General features: G+C 40.2%; 4 protein-coding genes across 4 annotated transcripts in view; 3 read left to right on the plus strand and 1 right to left on the minus strand.

Annotated features, from left to right (window-relative positions):
* The window catches only part of LOC308111159 (serine/threonine-protein phosphatase 2A 55 kDa regulatory subunit B beta isoform), a 43,296-nt gene extending 41,413 nt beyond the window's left edge, over positions 1-1,883 (minus strand). Inside the window, exon 1 of the mRNA XM_080465941.1 lies at positions 1,533-1,883. Coding sequence (XP_080322067.1) covers positions 1,533-1,611 — 79 coding nt within the window. The 5' untranslated portion in view covers positions 1,612-1,883. The remainder of the gene's footprint in view (positions 1-1,532) is intronic.
* Positions 1,884-3,605: 1,722 nt separating this feature from the next.
* Positions 3,606-6,999, plus strand: rpl26 (ribosomal protein L26). The gene is made up of 4 exons (XM_080465943.1): positions 3,606-3,676; positions 4,290-4,461; positions 4,542-4,682; positions 6,834-6,999. Exons 2-4 carry the CDS (start codon positions 4,294-4,296, stop codon positions 6,960-6,962), a joined length of 438 nt encoding a protein of 145 aa, XP_080322069.1. The 5' UTR covers positions 3,606-3,676; positions 4,290-4,293; the 3' UTR covers positions 6,963-6,999.
* Positions 7,000-9,710: 2,711 nt separating this feature from the next.
* Positions 9,711-12,049, plus strand: atp6v0e1 (ATPase H+ transporting V0 subunit e1). Its single transcript, XM_080466096.1, has 4 exons — positions 9,711-9,940; positions 10,442-10,489; positions 10,922-11,045; positions 11,158-12,049. Exons 1-3 carry the CDS (start codon positions 9,837-9,839, stop codon positions 11,013-11,015), a joined length of 246 nt encoding a protein of 81 aa, XP_080322222.1. The 5' UTR covers positions 9,711-9,836; the 3' UTR covers positions 11,016-11,045; positions 11,158-12,049.
* Positions 12,050-12,736: 687 nt separating this feature from the next.
* On the plus strand, positions 12,737-16,623 carry LOC308111245 (vesicle transport protein SEC20-like). The gene is made up of 6 exons (XM_080466076.1): positions 12,737-12,838; positions 14,169-14,261; positions 14,357-14,448; positions 14,584-14,688; positions 14,878-14,996; positions 15,257-16,623. The coding sequence occupies exons 1-6, from the start codon at positions 12,758-12,760 to the stop codon at positions 15,451-15,453; spliced, it is 687 nt and encodes a 228-aa protein (XP_080322202.1). The 5' UTR covers positions 12,737-12,757; the 3' UTR covers positions 15,454-16,623.
* The last annotated feature ends 278 nt before the right edge of the window (positions 16,624-16,901 follow it).

Consider the following 16,901-nt stretch of genomic DNA (forward strand, 5'->3'; position numbering starts at 1 on the left):
GAAAATAAGTATTGCACAAAGAGAATTGAGTGTTTATTACACAGTTCTAGAAAGGACTGTTCATTTCTAGATCTCAATGTGTTAGGTATGGTAATCTTATTGAAAAAGCAACAAATTAGAGATAATAGGTACTTTCACTGGAAAGGTTTAGATGTCTCAAGAGAGATTATTATAGTTTGCATTGGCATCTCGCGGCCTGATTGGACCCTTTTGGGGGGCCTGTTTTAAAATGCGGGCCATATGTTTGACACTTCTGGTTTAAGTAATAATGTTTATTGACGTATACATATTGCTTCCTGTCATCTTTAACTCTTCTTTTCATATTTAACAAGTATGCAATATTTTCACACCTGTACTGCATATTAAAAATATCACTTTAACCATAATTTAACATGTACTCAAAATGGTTCAAAAGAGAAGGGAGAGTTGGTGAAAGGGACTAGACAAGGAGTAGGAGTTTGGAGGAGGGAAGGGTAAAGGATGTCATGGAGCGGAAGGATTCACAAATGAGTGAATGAGTGAGTATATGTCTTAATAGCTTATACATCTTTCTCCTTCTTTATGAAGATATATAGGCCAGCGCAGGCCCTGTCCGTGACCACCACATGCTGCACTGTACACTGTACCACACTATCTTCCCTCCTGTGCCAGAGGGCTGAGGGCAGAGCACACACAGGAAGGAGGGCAACCATGCAAAGCTAAATAATGCAATGCCTCAGTCTCCACATTATGACCTAGTAAATGGCTGGTTATACAAACACTGGGAGCCTCTTGGGCTGCCTCTGACAGCACAATCAGCAGAATGAATTGACCAGTCGGTGTATGAGGCCATTTACTGCCTCCACAGCTGGTCAGTTGAACATTTTAACTCGGCAAAACTCTTGAGGAAATAATCCCTGTGTGGAGCATGTGACTCCACACGCTGAACTGAGTGAATTAAGCCAGATGTCATCTGTGGTGGCATCTTCAGTAAAGAATGAATCGGTGAGATGAATGAGACTCCTGGACTGAGGGTTGGGAAGGAGTACTTGTCATGCAACTCCACAAACTGACTTTCCCTCTTGGCATGCTCTAGGCCTGACAGCTTTAAAGAGGTGAGAATGGGACTCTTTAAGACACACAATCACACACACACACACACACACACACACACACACACACACACACACACACACACACACACACACACACACACACACACACACACACACACACACACACACACACACACACACACACACACACACACAGACACACACGCACACACACACACACACAGCCTGAAGGCTTTCTGTAGTTTCCACTGCGAATCATCCCGTTCTGCTCCCTCTTTAGATCTAACAATATCCCCAACAACTTCATGGCACATCAGAAATGTGCAATGGGAGGATAAACGTAGTTACTGGCCAGCCTAACTTCTGCACATGTCCAGTGTGTGTGTGTCAGGGACAGAGGAGCAGAACATTCATGTTCACATGCACAAAGTGAGCAACTGACAGCCCCGTGAAAGCCCCCCCGGGGTCCCACCCTACCTTCGGTGTGACAAGTGGAGGACAGGATAGTGCTCGGAGGGCGGAAGAGGTACGGGAGGTAACGGGAAAAACATTTCATCTTCTTCTCCGGTGCTTGCCGACGGCTGAAGAGCGCTGCGTTGCTGGCTCCACATCCGCACTGCCGCCACGACAGCCAGCCAGAGACGATCCAGATCCAGGGGAGGTGCGGGAGGGGAAAGATGCTCTCCGTCCGCGGCGCAGGGGGGCTATGACAGCATCACTTTTTTTTTTTTTTTTTTTTTCGCAGACAGGCGGGCAGGCTCCGGTACAAGTGCGCGTCGCCCGGCGAGCAAATAGCGCGCGGTGTCAGTGCGCCTCCCTCCAGTCCGCCTCCCCTTGACGGCAGAGCAGGACGGGGGCTCGGTTCTGTCCTCACGGAGGGGAGGTCAATGTTTGTGTGGTCTGTTGGCGTAAACACCCCCCACCCCCATCCCTCATGTTTGTGTGTGTTCCCTCATCTAACAAAAACATTTGATAAAAAAAAATAGATGACCATAAGAAGATCAATCAGATTGGCTAAATATCACCTTTATTTTAGTGTATAACATATTTTAAATCCACCAATTCAAGGGACGCAATGGATCATCAAATTAAACAGTTGTGAATATGACTGATAGCATTTGCTTAATCTGTGAGATTAATATAATTCGAGATGATGGAGTGTGATGAACAGAGCAGAACTTGATGATTCATAGACAAAACTTGTTTCCTGACTAGGTAAATCGAATGATTAAGTTTGGCGCCATCTTCTGGCAACATGTCGTAACTGAAAGAAAACGCCTGGTGGCTGAGGCAAAAGTCAAACCAGAAAAAAAGAGACATGATAAGCTTATTAGTAATCTCTAACAAGGCAAAACATTTGCAGGTAAAGAGTTCAGCTAAAAGAAAAAGAATACCAAAAGGACAATGTACAATAGGCAAGGCACATTTATTTCTTTACACCATTTCAACACAAGGCAATTCAGTCTTTCAAAGAGAAATAAAAAGAAATTGATGAAAACAAACAAAGTGAATAAAATAGTTACTGATCACTTAAACAAATTATGATATTACACTTTATTTATCCCATATGGAGGAATTTAGTCATTACCACAACTGCATATTGTAACTACAAGAGATTAAGGACGTAATAAGAGCACCTAAGGAATAAACATTTTGGGCAATAAGAAACCGTATTTACAATATAAAATGTATTTGAATTTTTAAAATGCATATATTCACAATGTTTATACGTCATGTTATGGCTTGTTGTGGTGATGCCAAAACATTAAAGGCAAGGAAGGTTTATTTCTACACCACCATTCAGACACAACGCAATTCACAGTGCTTCACAAGGAAATAAAGGAAATGCATTAAAACAAGGTGATTAGGAACCGTAATCTCCAGTGATTAAAATGATGTAATACATTAAAACAAGGCAATTAAGAAAGGTATAAAAAGGTGAATAAATAAAGTTAAAGCTTTAATGAGATGAAGATAAAATAAGGCAAATGTATTGTTTAATGGAAAGCCTGAACAAATGATGGTGCTTTAAGGACTCGTTTAAAAGAAGTGAGCGTGTCAGCAGTCCTCGTGTATTCAGAAAGTTTGTTCCACTGTTGATGAGCATGGTAACTAAAAGCTGTTTCACTTTTATGCTTCTTGCTCTGGGAACACTTCAAGATTTTGATGTGGTTCCTTGGACACACAGGCAGCCAAGTGCACTGAAACGGGTTGTCACATTAAACAGAACAAAACGTCTTGAAACTTTAAAGAATCAGTCAGACATAATTTAAAAAATAAACCTATCGAAGCCCAATAGTTGTTACCTCTAATAAAGAGTCAAACAATCACACAGAGGAATGAAGATTGTGTGACACACTGATTTCTAAGCCTGAGAGTCATAGTTTGTGATGAGAAATAGCTAATGAGCCATGAATATAGTGCAAAAACATTGAAAATACGGGCTTAACTATTGTAATAAGAGGAAGTCGTGTATCTACCTGAGCGCATTTTAATGTTTTTCCTGACTGAACGTGTTGGTGCCTTGTCTCGTGAAGTCTCGCGAGACCTGAGTGAACTAATGCCAGCGGAAGTAAAACGTGAGCCTCTTTTCCGCCGGCCATAGAGGAGCAAACGGCAGGGTAAGAAAGCCCGACACAATCTTTCATTAAATCTCCTTCCATCCTCCATCTGGCGGCTCACCGTGTCCCTGTGTCAATTAGCATTCCACGTAAACATCATCACAGTTTAGAAAATCCCGATATTGCTTCAATTTCGGCGGTAGATGACGAAATAAACGCCGTGTAGTGTTTGGTCTCCTCGTCGGGTCCGTCAGTATCCGCATGTCTTTAAACGACATCGTAAATGCCACTTTTCTGCCCTTGTTCAGTCACGTTTCACTTAACTTGCAATCTATGCGATTCTTCATGAGTGCGTGACTTGTTTTTGTTTTGTATTTCACCACTTCTACCTCGATCTCGTCAGCGTTATGCTAACTTAGTTAGCACATTGAGCTACATTAGCATTCACCCCACAAGCCTCAACGTCTTCCACTTTAATAGTGAATGTCTCTGTGACGCACGTGGTCGGTTTTTAAAAATAAAAAGTGTGATACAGTTTCATAACGGTGTTTGTGTTTTTAAGGAGGAGTTTTTCCTAGTTATCTGCAAGATGGAGATTGCATTCTGTGCTGGTCAAGTTAAATTAATGTTGAATGAATTTCCCTCTCTTAACCTGGTACTTGTTTGTCCACAGCATCATGAAGCTGAATCCATTTCTAACCTCCTCGCGCCGTAAGAACCGCAAGAGGCACTTCAATGCCCCCTCACACATCAGGAGGAAGGTCATGTCTTCCCCTCTCTCCAAGGAGCTCCGCCAGAAGTACAATGTGAGGTCCATGCCCATCCGCAAGGATGACGAAGTCCAGGTAACGCAGCTCTGATGGCTTGTACATTGTCGTGCTTAAAAGTGAACGTTGCATTTACCTGAGACGGAATTCTTGTACAGGTTGTCCGCGGACACTACAAGGGCCAGCAGATCGGCAAAGTGGTGCAGGTCTACAGGAAAAAGTACGTCATCTACATCGAGCGTGTGCAAAGAGAGAAGGCCAACGGAACCACGGTCCATGTTGGCATCCATCCCAGCAAGGTGAGACACTTCGGTCCTGGTTGTGGGTGTGCTTGTGCTTTCACTCGATGTGCACCTGTAACTCACGTGAGTGCTGTGTGTTTCTTCTTGTGAAAAACGTGTGCAGTCATACACTCTTGATTTTTGTCCGCAATGATGCCTCGATCATAGTTTGAAGACGACTTGCCTCATTTTGAGTTTCTCTGGCACATTCTTCTTTATGTTTGAGCAGAACTGTGGCAGGTAACAGTGTGAAGGCTTCGATTAAAAAAGGTTGGACTGCTGTTGGAAGCCAGTGTGGAACTGTCATTTTGTTGACAGGTCTATTGTCGGCATTCACATGTTCGTGATTCATTTTGGGTCTTCAAGTTGTCCTATATTTCAAGATTTCTCATCATATTCTTTTAAGGCCACAACTGAGTCATGAAGTATCTGAACTTTATGATTTCTTGGTGGCCATCGTTTGTTTTAGTTGTGCTTGACTGATTGTCGTAGTTTCGTTTTGCACTGAAATTAAACCAAATACAAGCATTAAAACAAATTTAATCTAAACACACAACTAAGTAAAGAGATGTGTAATGTGATTCCTTTCAGTGTGGACAACTGACTGAATGCATTTAAAACGGGTATTGAGATTTTTTGAAAGACGAACGTTCACAGTGATCAAGGAGATATTTCTTTGTAGAAATACAATCCCAGAGAACAGTTTCCAATGACAAACGGCTTATGTTAAACTTCTTTATATTTTGTTTTTGTAATGATGGAATTAAGGACACTTATTTACACACAATTTTGCATTTCATATTAAACACCCTATAGAAGATGTCTCGTCATGTCTGTGCTTCACTGCCTCATGTTTTTATGTGACACTGAGTAATCTGGTTTAGTTGTAGCCTGATTTGTGCCCTTGATTGCTTACCTTGAGATCATATATTAGTTTCACCAAGAGAAACATTTCCATTAAATGAAACTCACTCTACAGTGAATATCAAACTTCCCGAGATGCATCAACTGGATCAGTACATGTTTTTAAGTTGGAGTTGTAGATGTGAGCATTGCATTATCGATGTTGTGGAGGGTGGATGAGATCGTTTAATGTTGTCTTTGGGGAAAAAATGTAACTAAAGCCTACACAAAACAAGTGTTTTAGTTTGTCTTTCTCATACAAAAAGGGTTTTCCACCTACTGCCTGTGATTTTTACCGTATATATGAGATGTCTGCCATGACTTCTTTGTTCGCTGGCACAACCATTAGTGCACTGACACGTTGTTTTTTTTAAGTTTGACGAGACCTCTGAGAGCTACCTGCCTACACGGAGCTTGACATTCATGTGGCTGTGATTGATGTTCCGATATGTTCTTTTTAAGTAGTTCTAATACCAACGGCCAAAGCAGAGACTTCATCAGCTGCTTGAAATGAAAGTACCTGAATGGCTGAAAAATGTACAGCAGCCCGAAATCACTTCAATTCTCCCTTGACACTAAACGGCCAGAGCCATGGTTGACTCTTTGGTGGGCTGATCGTCCAAAAATTGTTAAAAAAAAAAAAATATATATAACAAATCCTCCATCGATGGGCTTGTTGTTGAAATTGTATGTTTTTTGGTTGTTTTTTTTATCTATTTAGTAAACACCATCCACTTCTGTTCATATTTTTGTAGATGTAGTTTTAAATCTTTGCTGTTTGTAGGGAGGTAAGTGGTCCTGATGGAAAGTCACCACTGCAGCATCTTGTCATGCTCTCGTCACATAAATTGGATGACGCAAACGTCCGTTTCAAAACCTCCACCAGAGTTTTGGACTGTGCTGGGAGTCATGTAAATCTTTATTTTTGCTGTCTGCAGTTAGTGCACAGGTTTATGAGCAGCAGTAACTTCAGATTAAGTGTGTCAATTAGAGTCGATGTACAGCGCCTGGTGTCCTGCATCGAGCTCAACTACCTGGAAAGCAACCGTGATTTGTGTTTTTTACATCCGTGCTCTCCAGTTGAAAATGTTTTCCCAAATTAAAACACAAGCTTTTTGAAGCATTGATCACAGGGTCTTGTTGAGATCACTTGTCTTCCTTTGTGGTCCTGACCTGTAGTGGTTAAGTTATTGAAAGGCTGGTTCCAACTGTGAAACATTTGTCCACTTGTGGACAAACTCACTCTTTGTTCTTGTTGATTTCCAGGTGGTCATCACCAGGCTAAAGCTGGACAAGGACCGCAAGAAGATCCTGGAGCGCAAGGCCAAATCTCGCTCCGATGGAAAGGAGAAGGGCAAATACAAGGAGGAGACCATCGAGAAGATGCAGGAGTAAAATTCATCTTTTGGTATCAATAAAAAATGTAAATGGACCTCACTGTCTGTGACTTTTTTATATTTCAATTGTAGGTTTAATCCTGCAAGAGATCAGATTTCAAACATGTCTGCCTGAGTCGATGCACTCTTAGCATGTGTCAAAGTCACGATTTTAAACGGTGTGATTTGGTGTTGGATGATCTTAGAAAATCACGTGAGAATCTACAGCTAGATTAAGTAAAACGTTCATGACAATTAAAAGAAAAATGTAACTTTAGGTTGGAACCTTGGTGTTGGTCATTCCAACAGTCTGGCTTTATATTTCAGTCAATGAAGTGAAGTAGAATCTTACATGTACGCCTGAATATAAAGTGACCACCTGGGGCCAGTTGTTCAGAGGTAATCTGATTGGATCAAATCTTGAAACTGGGTTATTCACAGGGGAAAAAAGGATTCTGAAAATGGATTATAACATGTAATCCAATCCTAGTTTTAATCTGTATCAAACCTTCAGTTTGTGGTGTTCAAAACATTTCGGTAGGATCTGAATAACTTTGATCTAAAAAACAGGATTATCCTGATCCCAACGGGCCGGTGGATTTCAAGGTGTTTTGTTCTTGATTTTTTCAATTGTCACAGTGATGAAGTAGATACAATCGACATAGGCTACCAATTAAAGCCTTTCAGTATAGTAAAGTAAAAAAAATAAATAACAGATTTCAATAACAAACAAAAAAGATATATTAAATATTTCTGTCATTCATCACTATTTTAATTTAAAGAAAAACAATCAGATGAACCTGTCAAAAATAATTTCTAACCATCGCATCCCTTACTAACCGTCCAGTCAGTCCCTCATCCTGACAGAACCAGAGGTCGGTCTGGTTCTTCAACAGGCTCAGGTACTTCATAAACATCATCACAGAGAGGGACATTGCGCCAAGTCGTGCAGTTTATGTATTTACGAGAAAACGTGTCAAGTAAGTAAGTTTGCAAGTTTATTCTACATAAAGATTTATGTAGACATTCCTACATATTTATTATTTTAAAGTTGTTTGGGGTATGCAATTTGGCGCTCCCTCCAGCAGGTGCTGCCCTTTGGTCTATCCACACAGCCGACCCTGATGGTCGCTCATATATTCTGTCAAGCAATTTCAAAGAAAATGTCATTAAAGTCGAAGAGACTCTGAATGAATGAATGTATATAATCCCCCCCCCCCAAAAAAAAAAGTTCAAATTGTGAATAATTCCACTCTAATAATTTTGAGCCATGAAATAAGACCTCTCGTAAATAGCATCAAGCTGTAAATCAGCTTTTGAAAATCTCTGTAGTATATAACTTGTTTGCTATTTATGTTGTACATAAAATCATCTCTTGAGGATCAGTCATGTATCTCAATCATTTTTAGTAAATCTCCACATGTCTTTTGGGCTGGCCACTGTTAGAATCTTGTCATAGGATCCAATGTCTTGGGTAACATTTCTCTCTTGAATCAAGGTTTTTGGACAGGCCGTCATTTTGGGATCCAAAGCAAAATTGTTGCTAAACTGAGATCTCAATTAAGTGATGCTGTGCTGGATTATGATTGCTCACAAATATATGTTCAAAATACTAATATCTTTTTTTTTTCATGTAAAGCAAATTTGTACACCATGAAACATGAACTGTGATCCTTCCCATTTATCCTCGACTAGCTTATATGGAACAAAAGTGACAAAATATTCCAAAAGTATCTGATATACTATTAATATCATTGGTAACTAAATCCCACGTGATCAACATGACGGCCAAGGTACTGGTAGCACCAGTCTGTAGGCAGTGTACCGCTTCCAGCTGAAATGAAATTAATCACCTATTTCTGACCCACATTCAAAAACCAAGGTTGACCAAAGTACTTCACATTTAAAAAATAGCAGGGTAAAAACAAAGCTACAATGACATGTTATTTTATTGGATTATATGCCTTGAACTAAAATATGATTGTGACTAACATTTTATGCAGATTGTAAATGATAAAATTAATAAAAAAGCTAATTTACTTTTTGGGTTACTTGTATTTGGACTTTACACATACAATAGGCCTATATATGGGATACTTATTCATTTTCTACGTCATGTCTGTTAGTGTTGACGGTACGTGTTGTTTGCCGTCTCGAAGACCTCAGTGTTGAGACATGCAGGTTCAAACCCGCAGTGTTCAGTTATACACATGATTTCAGGATGCTCCTCTCTCTTCTTTACTCTGGCCTGTCCTCCACAACACACACTCTCTTCCACAGAGATCATTGGCTCACACTGCCCACAGGAACACCTAGATCAAATTGACTAAAACTAATAAGATCAATGCAAAACATTATTACATCCACATTTTAAATGTAACTACAAATGGTTTATTATCAAATATATTAACAATCCGGACTATATTATTATTATTTATGTATGTATGTATGTATGTATGTATGTATGTATGTATGTATGTATGTATGTATGTATGTATGTATGTATGTATGTATGTATGTATGTATGTATGTATTTATTTATACATTTAACCTATCGTATTCATTGTATTCATAGTTAACCTTAAGAGCCAAGGGCCTTGCTGAGGGTCCCACAGTAGTCAGCATTGGGATTCAAACCTGCAAACCTCCAAACACAGGTTCACTTTACCAATGATTGCAGTGCTTGTATGCAGCCTCCAGCTTCAGCAGCTCGCAGCACAGCGCTCCTCCTCCTCCTCCTCCTCCACTACTTCCGCCTTGTGCGGTCATGTGATCCCTGCTCGCGCTGGAGCTTGGTGTCGTAGATCCGCAGTTAAAGTTTTGTCAACTCCAAACTTAGCACTTTTCACATACCCTTGCCTGTTTTTCCCCCCCAAACAAAGCCTCCAGCACCATGGTGGAGCTGAGCTTCGTGATCACCACCTCCGTCATGACCCTGTTTTGGGGACTAATCGGAGGAGTCGTGCCGTGGTTTATCCCCAAAGGACCAAACAGAGGGTGAGAAGTTAGCTTCACTTTAGCCTCCAGGACGCTAAGATACTCCACTTTTTTAACAAACTGGGTTTATTTGGTGTTTCACCTGAACTTTAGTTATTCACAGTAAGTGGAGAAGTTGATACCGAGTCAACTTCAAGGTGAATTTAGCTGATAAAAGAAGTTTGGACGTCGTTGTGTCGTCGAAGTTGGTGTTATTGAAGCTAATTTCAAACGACCCCTTTTTCACGTAATGGCGTGAAATAATATCTGTACACATCTCTTAACATTATAAAATCTTTTTTTTTTTTATGTTTAAAGTTAAGACTGTAACTGGATCACATGCTTGGAAAAGTGTTAAAATTAGTGTTACTTCCTTTATTTCTGTGTGTCACTGCATCACGAGACCCGGCTGCTATATTTAACTCCAGAAATATGATCGGGTGGGTTTGAACCCACTTATACTGCTATTACAAAATACAATATGCATTGTAATTATAATTTTCGGTTTGTTTTTTTGAACAGAGTGACTGTCACGATGCTGGTGTTGACTGCAGTCTGCTGCTACCTCTTGTGAGTACAAGTTAAATTCTCTGCCACATGGTGTTGTGGAGGCCCGTTAGTCCACATACAACACAGCCTGTTACACTAAAGAAAAGGTTGATCAACAAGATTTAAACCTCCTATCATTTCCACATGCCGCCATTGATCTGAAGTCCTGCGGCTGAAGAAATCTGTGAATGTGTGTGCGTTACAATAACAATGAAACAATGGTTTTCATGTGGGAAGTACTCCTCATTAATTAGTTCTGGTCACAAATTGAGAATGCAGCAGGTGCAAAATAGGGCAGTGGAGACAAAGTAATGTCAAGGTCTAATCCGACTATTCCAGGTTGTGTCATGAGCGTGAGAGCTCTAAAGATTGGAAGAATAACTACTTAAATACTTTTGAAGTAAAAGGTAGTGTTGTATTCACAGCTCATTGTAATTGTTCCCTTCCTTTCAGCTGGTTGATAGCAATCCTGGCTCAGCTCAACCCGCTGTTTGGGCCTTCTCTATCTAATGACACCATCTGGTATCTGAGGAACCACTGGTCTTAATTTTCCTTCCTGGGACTCCTTATCCTGCAGGTAAACGTCTCCCTCTGAAAGAATTGAACACCGAACTTAAAATTGATGTTCTTCCTTTCATTTCAAGACATGTGTTAATTTTTTATTTATTTTCTCTGTTTATGTTCATCAGTTTCTTTCACCAGCGGATACCATTGGACGTTGACGATGGCAGAGATTATTCCCTCCGAACCGCCTTAAAACTCAGATCCTTCATTCTGAGTGATTCCTGCAATGGTGCCTTGTACAAAATTCCACAAATTCCCAAAGGACTTAAGTATCTCACGTAATGTGTCTTTTAATTTAAAATGAACCAACCTCCTCTTGCTGCATCTTGGTCTGTGTATTGTGTACATTGTGTTTAATGTTATTGTTGATGTGTGAAGGACGCTTAGATGAGACGTGTATCCGTGCTTCTCCATGCGCGGGATGAACGTAATCCATGTGATGGTTACAAAATAAAATATTCATCAACTCCATAACTTTTGGATTGTGTTATATGAAGGAATGGCCTTTTAACTTTTAGTTTCCTTTTCGCAATTGTTCTTTTCCTGCAACGACTTTGAAAGCCTGTGGCGTTAGGACTAAACTTTAAATTATGAGCCACATGTCATATAATTCCCACCAAGACTCTTTATGTATTGTGACTTTGGTAACCTTTACTGTAGTACTAATAGCAGTAGGTATATTGCCAATACTCCAAAGACAGTCTGACACGGCATGTCATAAATATTTTATACTAGCATGTTCAACGTTTTTGAAATTTCCTATTTTTTATTTAAAAAAACACAATTTTGAGTCTTAGCTTTGTTTGGTTGCTTTTTAATTTGCATTATTACTCTAAATATTAAAATTTTGGTTTGTATTTAGTTGAACTGAAGGAATTAATGTTTCCTTGTGTTCATTTGAGGAGAAATTGCACATGATGCTTCAAGGTGGTGCGGTCCACGGGGGCTATTTGATCCCATCAGAATTGGGAAAATTACAAGCGTGACTTTTTATTTTTTGCTCAAGGTCACATACAGAAAAAAAAAATTAAGATCTGGTATCAGCTTATTGTTCGACTTCACCTTTAGAATTAGCAGTATCAATAAAATGTACACAAGTTGGGGGGTAAGGAGGAATTTAAAATGGGTTAGAGGCAAATCACCTTGCAGACTATGGTTTTGACAGCTCTGGTTTAAATATTGAGAGTGTGTGACTAGATAGTTAAATGATAGACTTTCCTTTTTCTTTTAGTGAACCTATATGTCCTATAGGAGGTCATTACATTCACCTTTACTTATTCTTCATAAATTGTTCTGCTTTAAACTTGACATATATCCTAATTTATGGATTAAAATGTTCTCCAAATGAGATATATTTCTCCTTTAATTTCAGTAAAAGTATGTTAACCTGATAGGACAGTACAATATTAAATTGTGTTTTGTTTGTTTTTTTCCGAAATATGAGGTGTTATTATAAAGTAGACACACTGGTGATCTTTTTGAAAAGTGACATAAAGACACCTTTATTATTATTATTATTATATGTTCAGTATATTGGACTCAGATGATTCCCTTTTTTGTCTTTTTGCAATTAAAGGTTGCAGTTAGATACGCTGGTTGAAACGCAGACACTTTGGCCGACAAAGGGTTAAAGAGTTAATTCATTATTCAATGCGCGAAGGTCGAAAGTCGCGTTTCCAAAACGGCCTCTCGCTTTCCGTAGCTCCGGCAGTCAACGTTGGCAACATGGCGTCGTCGAATGTCCACGTCCGAATATGTGAACAAGAAATCCTGAAATATGACCTGGAAATCAAGGCTCTCATCCAGGTGCGAACAGTCCCGCGGTAAGATGACTTAGTCCCGGGTTAGGGTGTGCAGGCTTCGAAGCTTGTCATCAAGAGGAGAGATTTTCCCCGAAGGATGAAGATTCATGCAGCCTTCAGAGGAGAAGAGCACAGACATGGATCAAATCTGTCAAATAAGCTCTTTAAGTAAAACATTTTCTTTTAAAATATATATATATATAGATGTATATATCGTGAAGGACTTGACAAAGAATTATCAACGTCATAAATTGATTGTAAAGTAAATTGAAAGTCGAAACTTTCTATTTTCTCTTTTTCAAATGTAATTTTCTCTGTATATAGATATTTACGTGGAAAAAGTCATAATCCAACCAATTTTACAACTGAATGTTTGCTTTGAATAGGACTCATGTCAATTTTTAAGGCGTTTACTTTATAGTAGATCATTTCCACAAGTTTGAGCTTTGTATGCAAAATGAAGTCTTCTCTCTTATCAAACTGAGGAAAAACCAGATCAGGGATGTCAAAATAAAATCTGTGGGCCAAAAGGGCCCAATCCAGCCGGTGGAATGATCTCGCAAAGTATCAAAGAAAGAAACCAAAAGATCTAGTGTATTTGTTGGTGTTTGCATCTACACAGTGTTTGTGAATCGTAAAAACGATCAGGCTGAAAAATGCCACAAACTGAGCACGTTTCTCTGCGTTGTGTTGGAATTGCATTTTTTTTTTTCTTTCCAGTTTTCGGTTTGGTAGTTGTTACAACAGTGTAATCAATTACTTGTGAACTCTTTGTACTGACTCAGAATTAAACCACACAGTTGTCGTAAAAGTTGTATTCTACTGTTTGAATTCTATCATTTTACCTGAACGGTTCAAACGAGATAGAATTTAGCTCTCTATAGATAAAACCATTTTGACGTCATGCACTGGATTCCCTGGACTCTCTGGATTTTTCTGATCAGACTTCTGCATCATAACAGCGAGATAAAACAAATCTTAAAGAGCCACTAAAAAGAATTCCTGTATTTGTGCCGCATACACACAGTCGTACGGTGAGATTTGTCCACCCGGCTCACAGGACGGGGCCTGTGGAGGATTCAGACGTTTAAAGGTCCTGATGAAGGGCCGAGAATGGAAACAAGTTGGTTCTTCAGTTGTGTCATTTTTCTGTATTTTAACTCATTGTCAGATATCTCTGGGCTTCTGACCACTGCTTGCACATATTTGGACACTAGAAGTCATGCGGGCCTATTTTCCTCAACCTAAATCATCATAAACGTCGTTATTATTCAGTTATTCCTTCGATTCACGCGTGCACCGACTGTCTAAAACCCCCCGTTGTTTTGTTCCAGGATATCGCAGAGTGCACGGGGCCTCAAAGCAAGCTGACAGAAATAAACGCGGAAGTGAAAAAGAGTTTCCACAACCTCAGATTACGGATTCAGGTGAGAAGGTTTCACTTTGGCGATATCTTTGTGCACGTCACTTCACCTCACGCCGTCTCAGGGGTCTCACTTGTTGATTTCGATCCTCCGGGCAGGACTTGGACCAGATGGCCATGGAGCAGGACAAAGAGTCGGAGAAGCAGAACTTGGTCGGTCGGATAGAAGGACACAAGAAACAGATGCAAAGGTGAAATCTTTAAACTAATCCAGTGAAACTGATATTGAATATTGCAAGTTGTGAGTTTTTTGACAAATGCCCATAGGACATGGTTTTCTCAGTGGATTTATATGTTGTTTATATTTATTTCTCTGTGTTTTGCAGTAACCAGACTGCCTGGAGAAAATCCAACCTGGCCAGTAAACTGTCCATCGACAACATGGAGAAGCAGGAACTTCTTAACGGAGCCGATGGCGCCGTGAGGCAGAGGTCGGATTAACTCATTTTTACAAACAGTCTTAAAATGTCTTTATTTTATTTTTTTTAAATATCTCCACAGTGTATTCCTTTGTCATATTTATGCCATTTTAAACCGTTTTTATTTTTCTCCTGTTTGTCGTCCTTTGATACGATGTGTCTACTTTACTTGAGAAACAGTGTCTCATATTTCCTCATTAGGAAGATGAATAAGGAGGACCTGGCCCAGTCGTCCAGTGACATAACGGAAAATCTCATGAGCATCAGCCGAATGATGGCCCAGCAGGTCCAGCAGAGCGAGGAGACCATAACATCGCTCGGTGAGTGGGATGTAGTTTTTTTTCGTAAAGTTGTACTTTATAAACTTAAAAGTGATATATATAGTTTTATCCTCCATTTATTTCTTCTCAAACATTAGGAGCGAAAACATCATGTGAGGATAAAGTGACGGCCAGAATTTCCTTAGAAAGTGATTGATGTTGTTTTTTGTTCAGTTTTAAAGAGAAGCAGCTTCTTTTAGTTAAAGTTACATTTTGCAGTGTGTGAACTCACGTCATTGGTTTTCTCCTCTTGCTTGAAGCGACGTCCTCCAGAACGGTCCAAGAGACGAACGACGAGTTTAGGACCATGACGGGGACCATTCAGCTGGGACGAAAACTCATCACCAAGTACAACCGCAGGGAGCTCACCGACAAGCTGCTCATCTTCCTGGCCCTGGCGCTCTTCCTCGCCACGGTCCTCTACATCCTGAAGAAGAGACTGTTCCCCTTCCTGTAGACCAGGTACCTCGCTGCAGAGCTCTGCCAGAACAACCTACACTGCTTTCCATTCCCGGCACATATGATTTTAAACAGCTCTGAACGCTGCGGGTCGGATTACACGTGCGGCACGCGCGCGCGTGCGTCTGTCCGGTGGAATGTGGACCGAACTGACTGCTGACGGTGAAAAATTGTCCACAGAAAGGCGCTTTAACCTGCATGCCTATAAGCTTCACACTGTTTTATTTATTGAATAGATTTTAATCCATCATACTGATGAGAAAAGAAAAAAAAAATGTCAGGAGCAAATTGATGGGGGGTGCAAAATGTTTATGTCCTTAGTAGAGTACAGATAATGTGTTAAGGCACATGTTTACATATGACTCAACAAGGGAATTTCTTTGTCTTAAAATAGCAACAAAAAATAGAAAAGCTAATGTAAGGAGAAAGGGAGCCACTTTTATTGACATGAGTGAAGTCATTGATATTAGACAGTGAATAATAAATAGCATCATACTGAGTGCAGGTATGTTTGGGAACAATTCTAGGACTTAACACGTGTCTGTAACAGGTCTGCATATGACTATCCCCTGTTTAAATGATCATCATCTTCATCATCATTCTCACACTGTCTAGATGATGTTCTAGCCGAACGTGTAAACATGTAGCCGTGTACTGTATAATTACTGTGGGAGGCCTTTTTTCTTAATAAACAAAACTTCCTGTTATTTTAGTGGAATAGAAATTCTTGCATTCACTCAGTTTGTGTTCTACTTCAAATACTCCCCATGTTTTATTCAGTCAGCATATCTCCACCCGCACGCTGAATAAAGCTCGGCTCTGGGGCTGCAGCCGAGCAGAAAAGCTCAGAAAAAGGAGTCGCAGTGTTCACACTGGCAGAAGATAGCGCAGCATGCATCCCTGCCTTTCTTCAGATAAGACCCGGAAAAGCAGATTATTCCGACCCGTTTCCCCTCTCCCTTTTCCAGTGTGGGTGGAGGGGACGGAGGCGTATTTTTAGGTTTGTGTGGCTCTGTTATCTGACGTTGCCTTTTCAACACCACAGAGGAGAGGGTGGCCAGAGAAGCTACATGACCTTGCTCCCCTTTCTGCGATTGCCTGGCATTGCCAACTTTTTTATTATATGTAAATTCTGCCATTATTAATTAATAAACACAAATGCAACTGGCTTGGCGTTTGGAAATGGTCTCGTATGTGCATTTGTAAATGCACATTGTTCAGTAAATGCCAAGGTGGAAATAAGTGTAAGTGTGGAGAGACCTGAGAGATGCCTAAGCACTCATGTAAAGTGGCGGCGGCCGTGCACAGCCAGTTTCCTCGCTTGTTCATATAACTGCACACTTAGACAAGGCCTCTTGCTCTCTGTCCGGCAAAATTGATTATTTGTACATTTAGCACTGAGATCCCGTCAATCAAGTGTCCCGAGTTTGTGTCTGGACACCGAGA

Source organism: Lipophrys pholis (genome assembly GCF_963383615.2).
Source record: "Lipophrys pholis genome assembly, chromosome: 6".
Classification (NCBI taxonomy): domain Eukaryota; kingdom Metazoa; phylum Chordata; class Actinopteri; order Blenniiformes; family Blenniidae; genus Lipophrys; species Lipophrys pholis.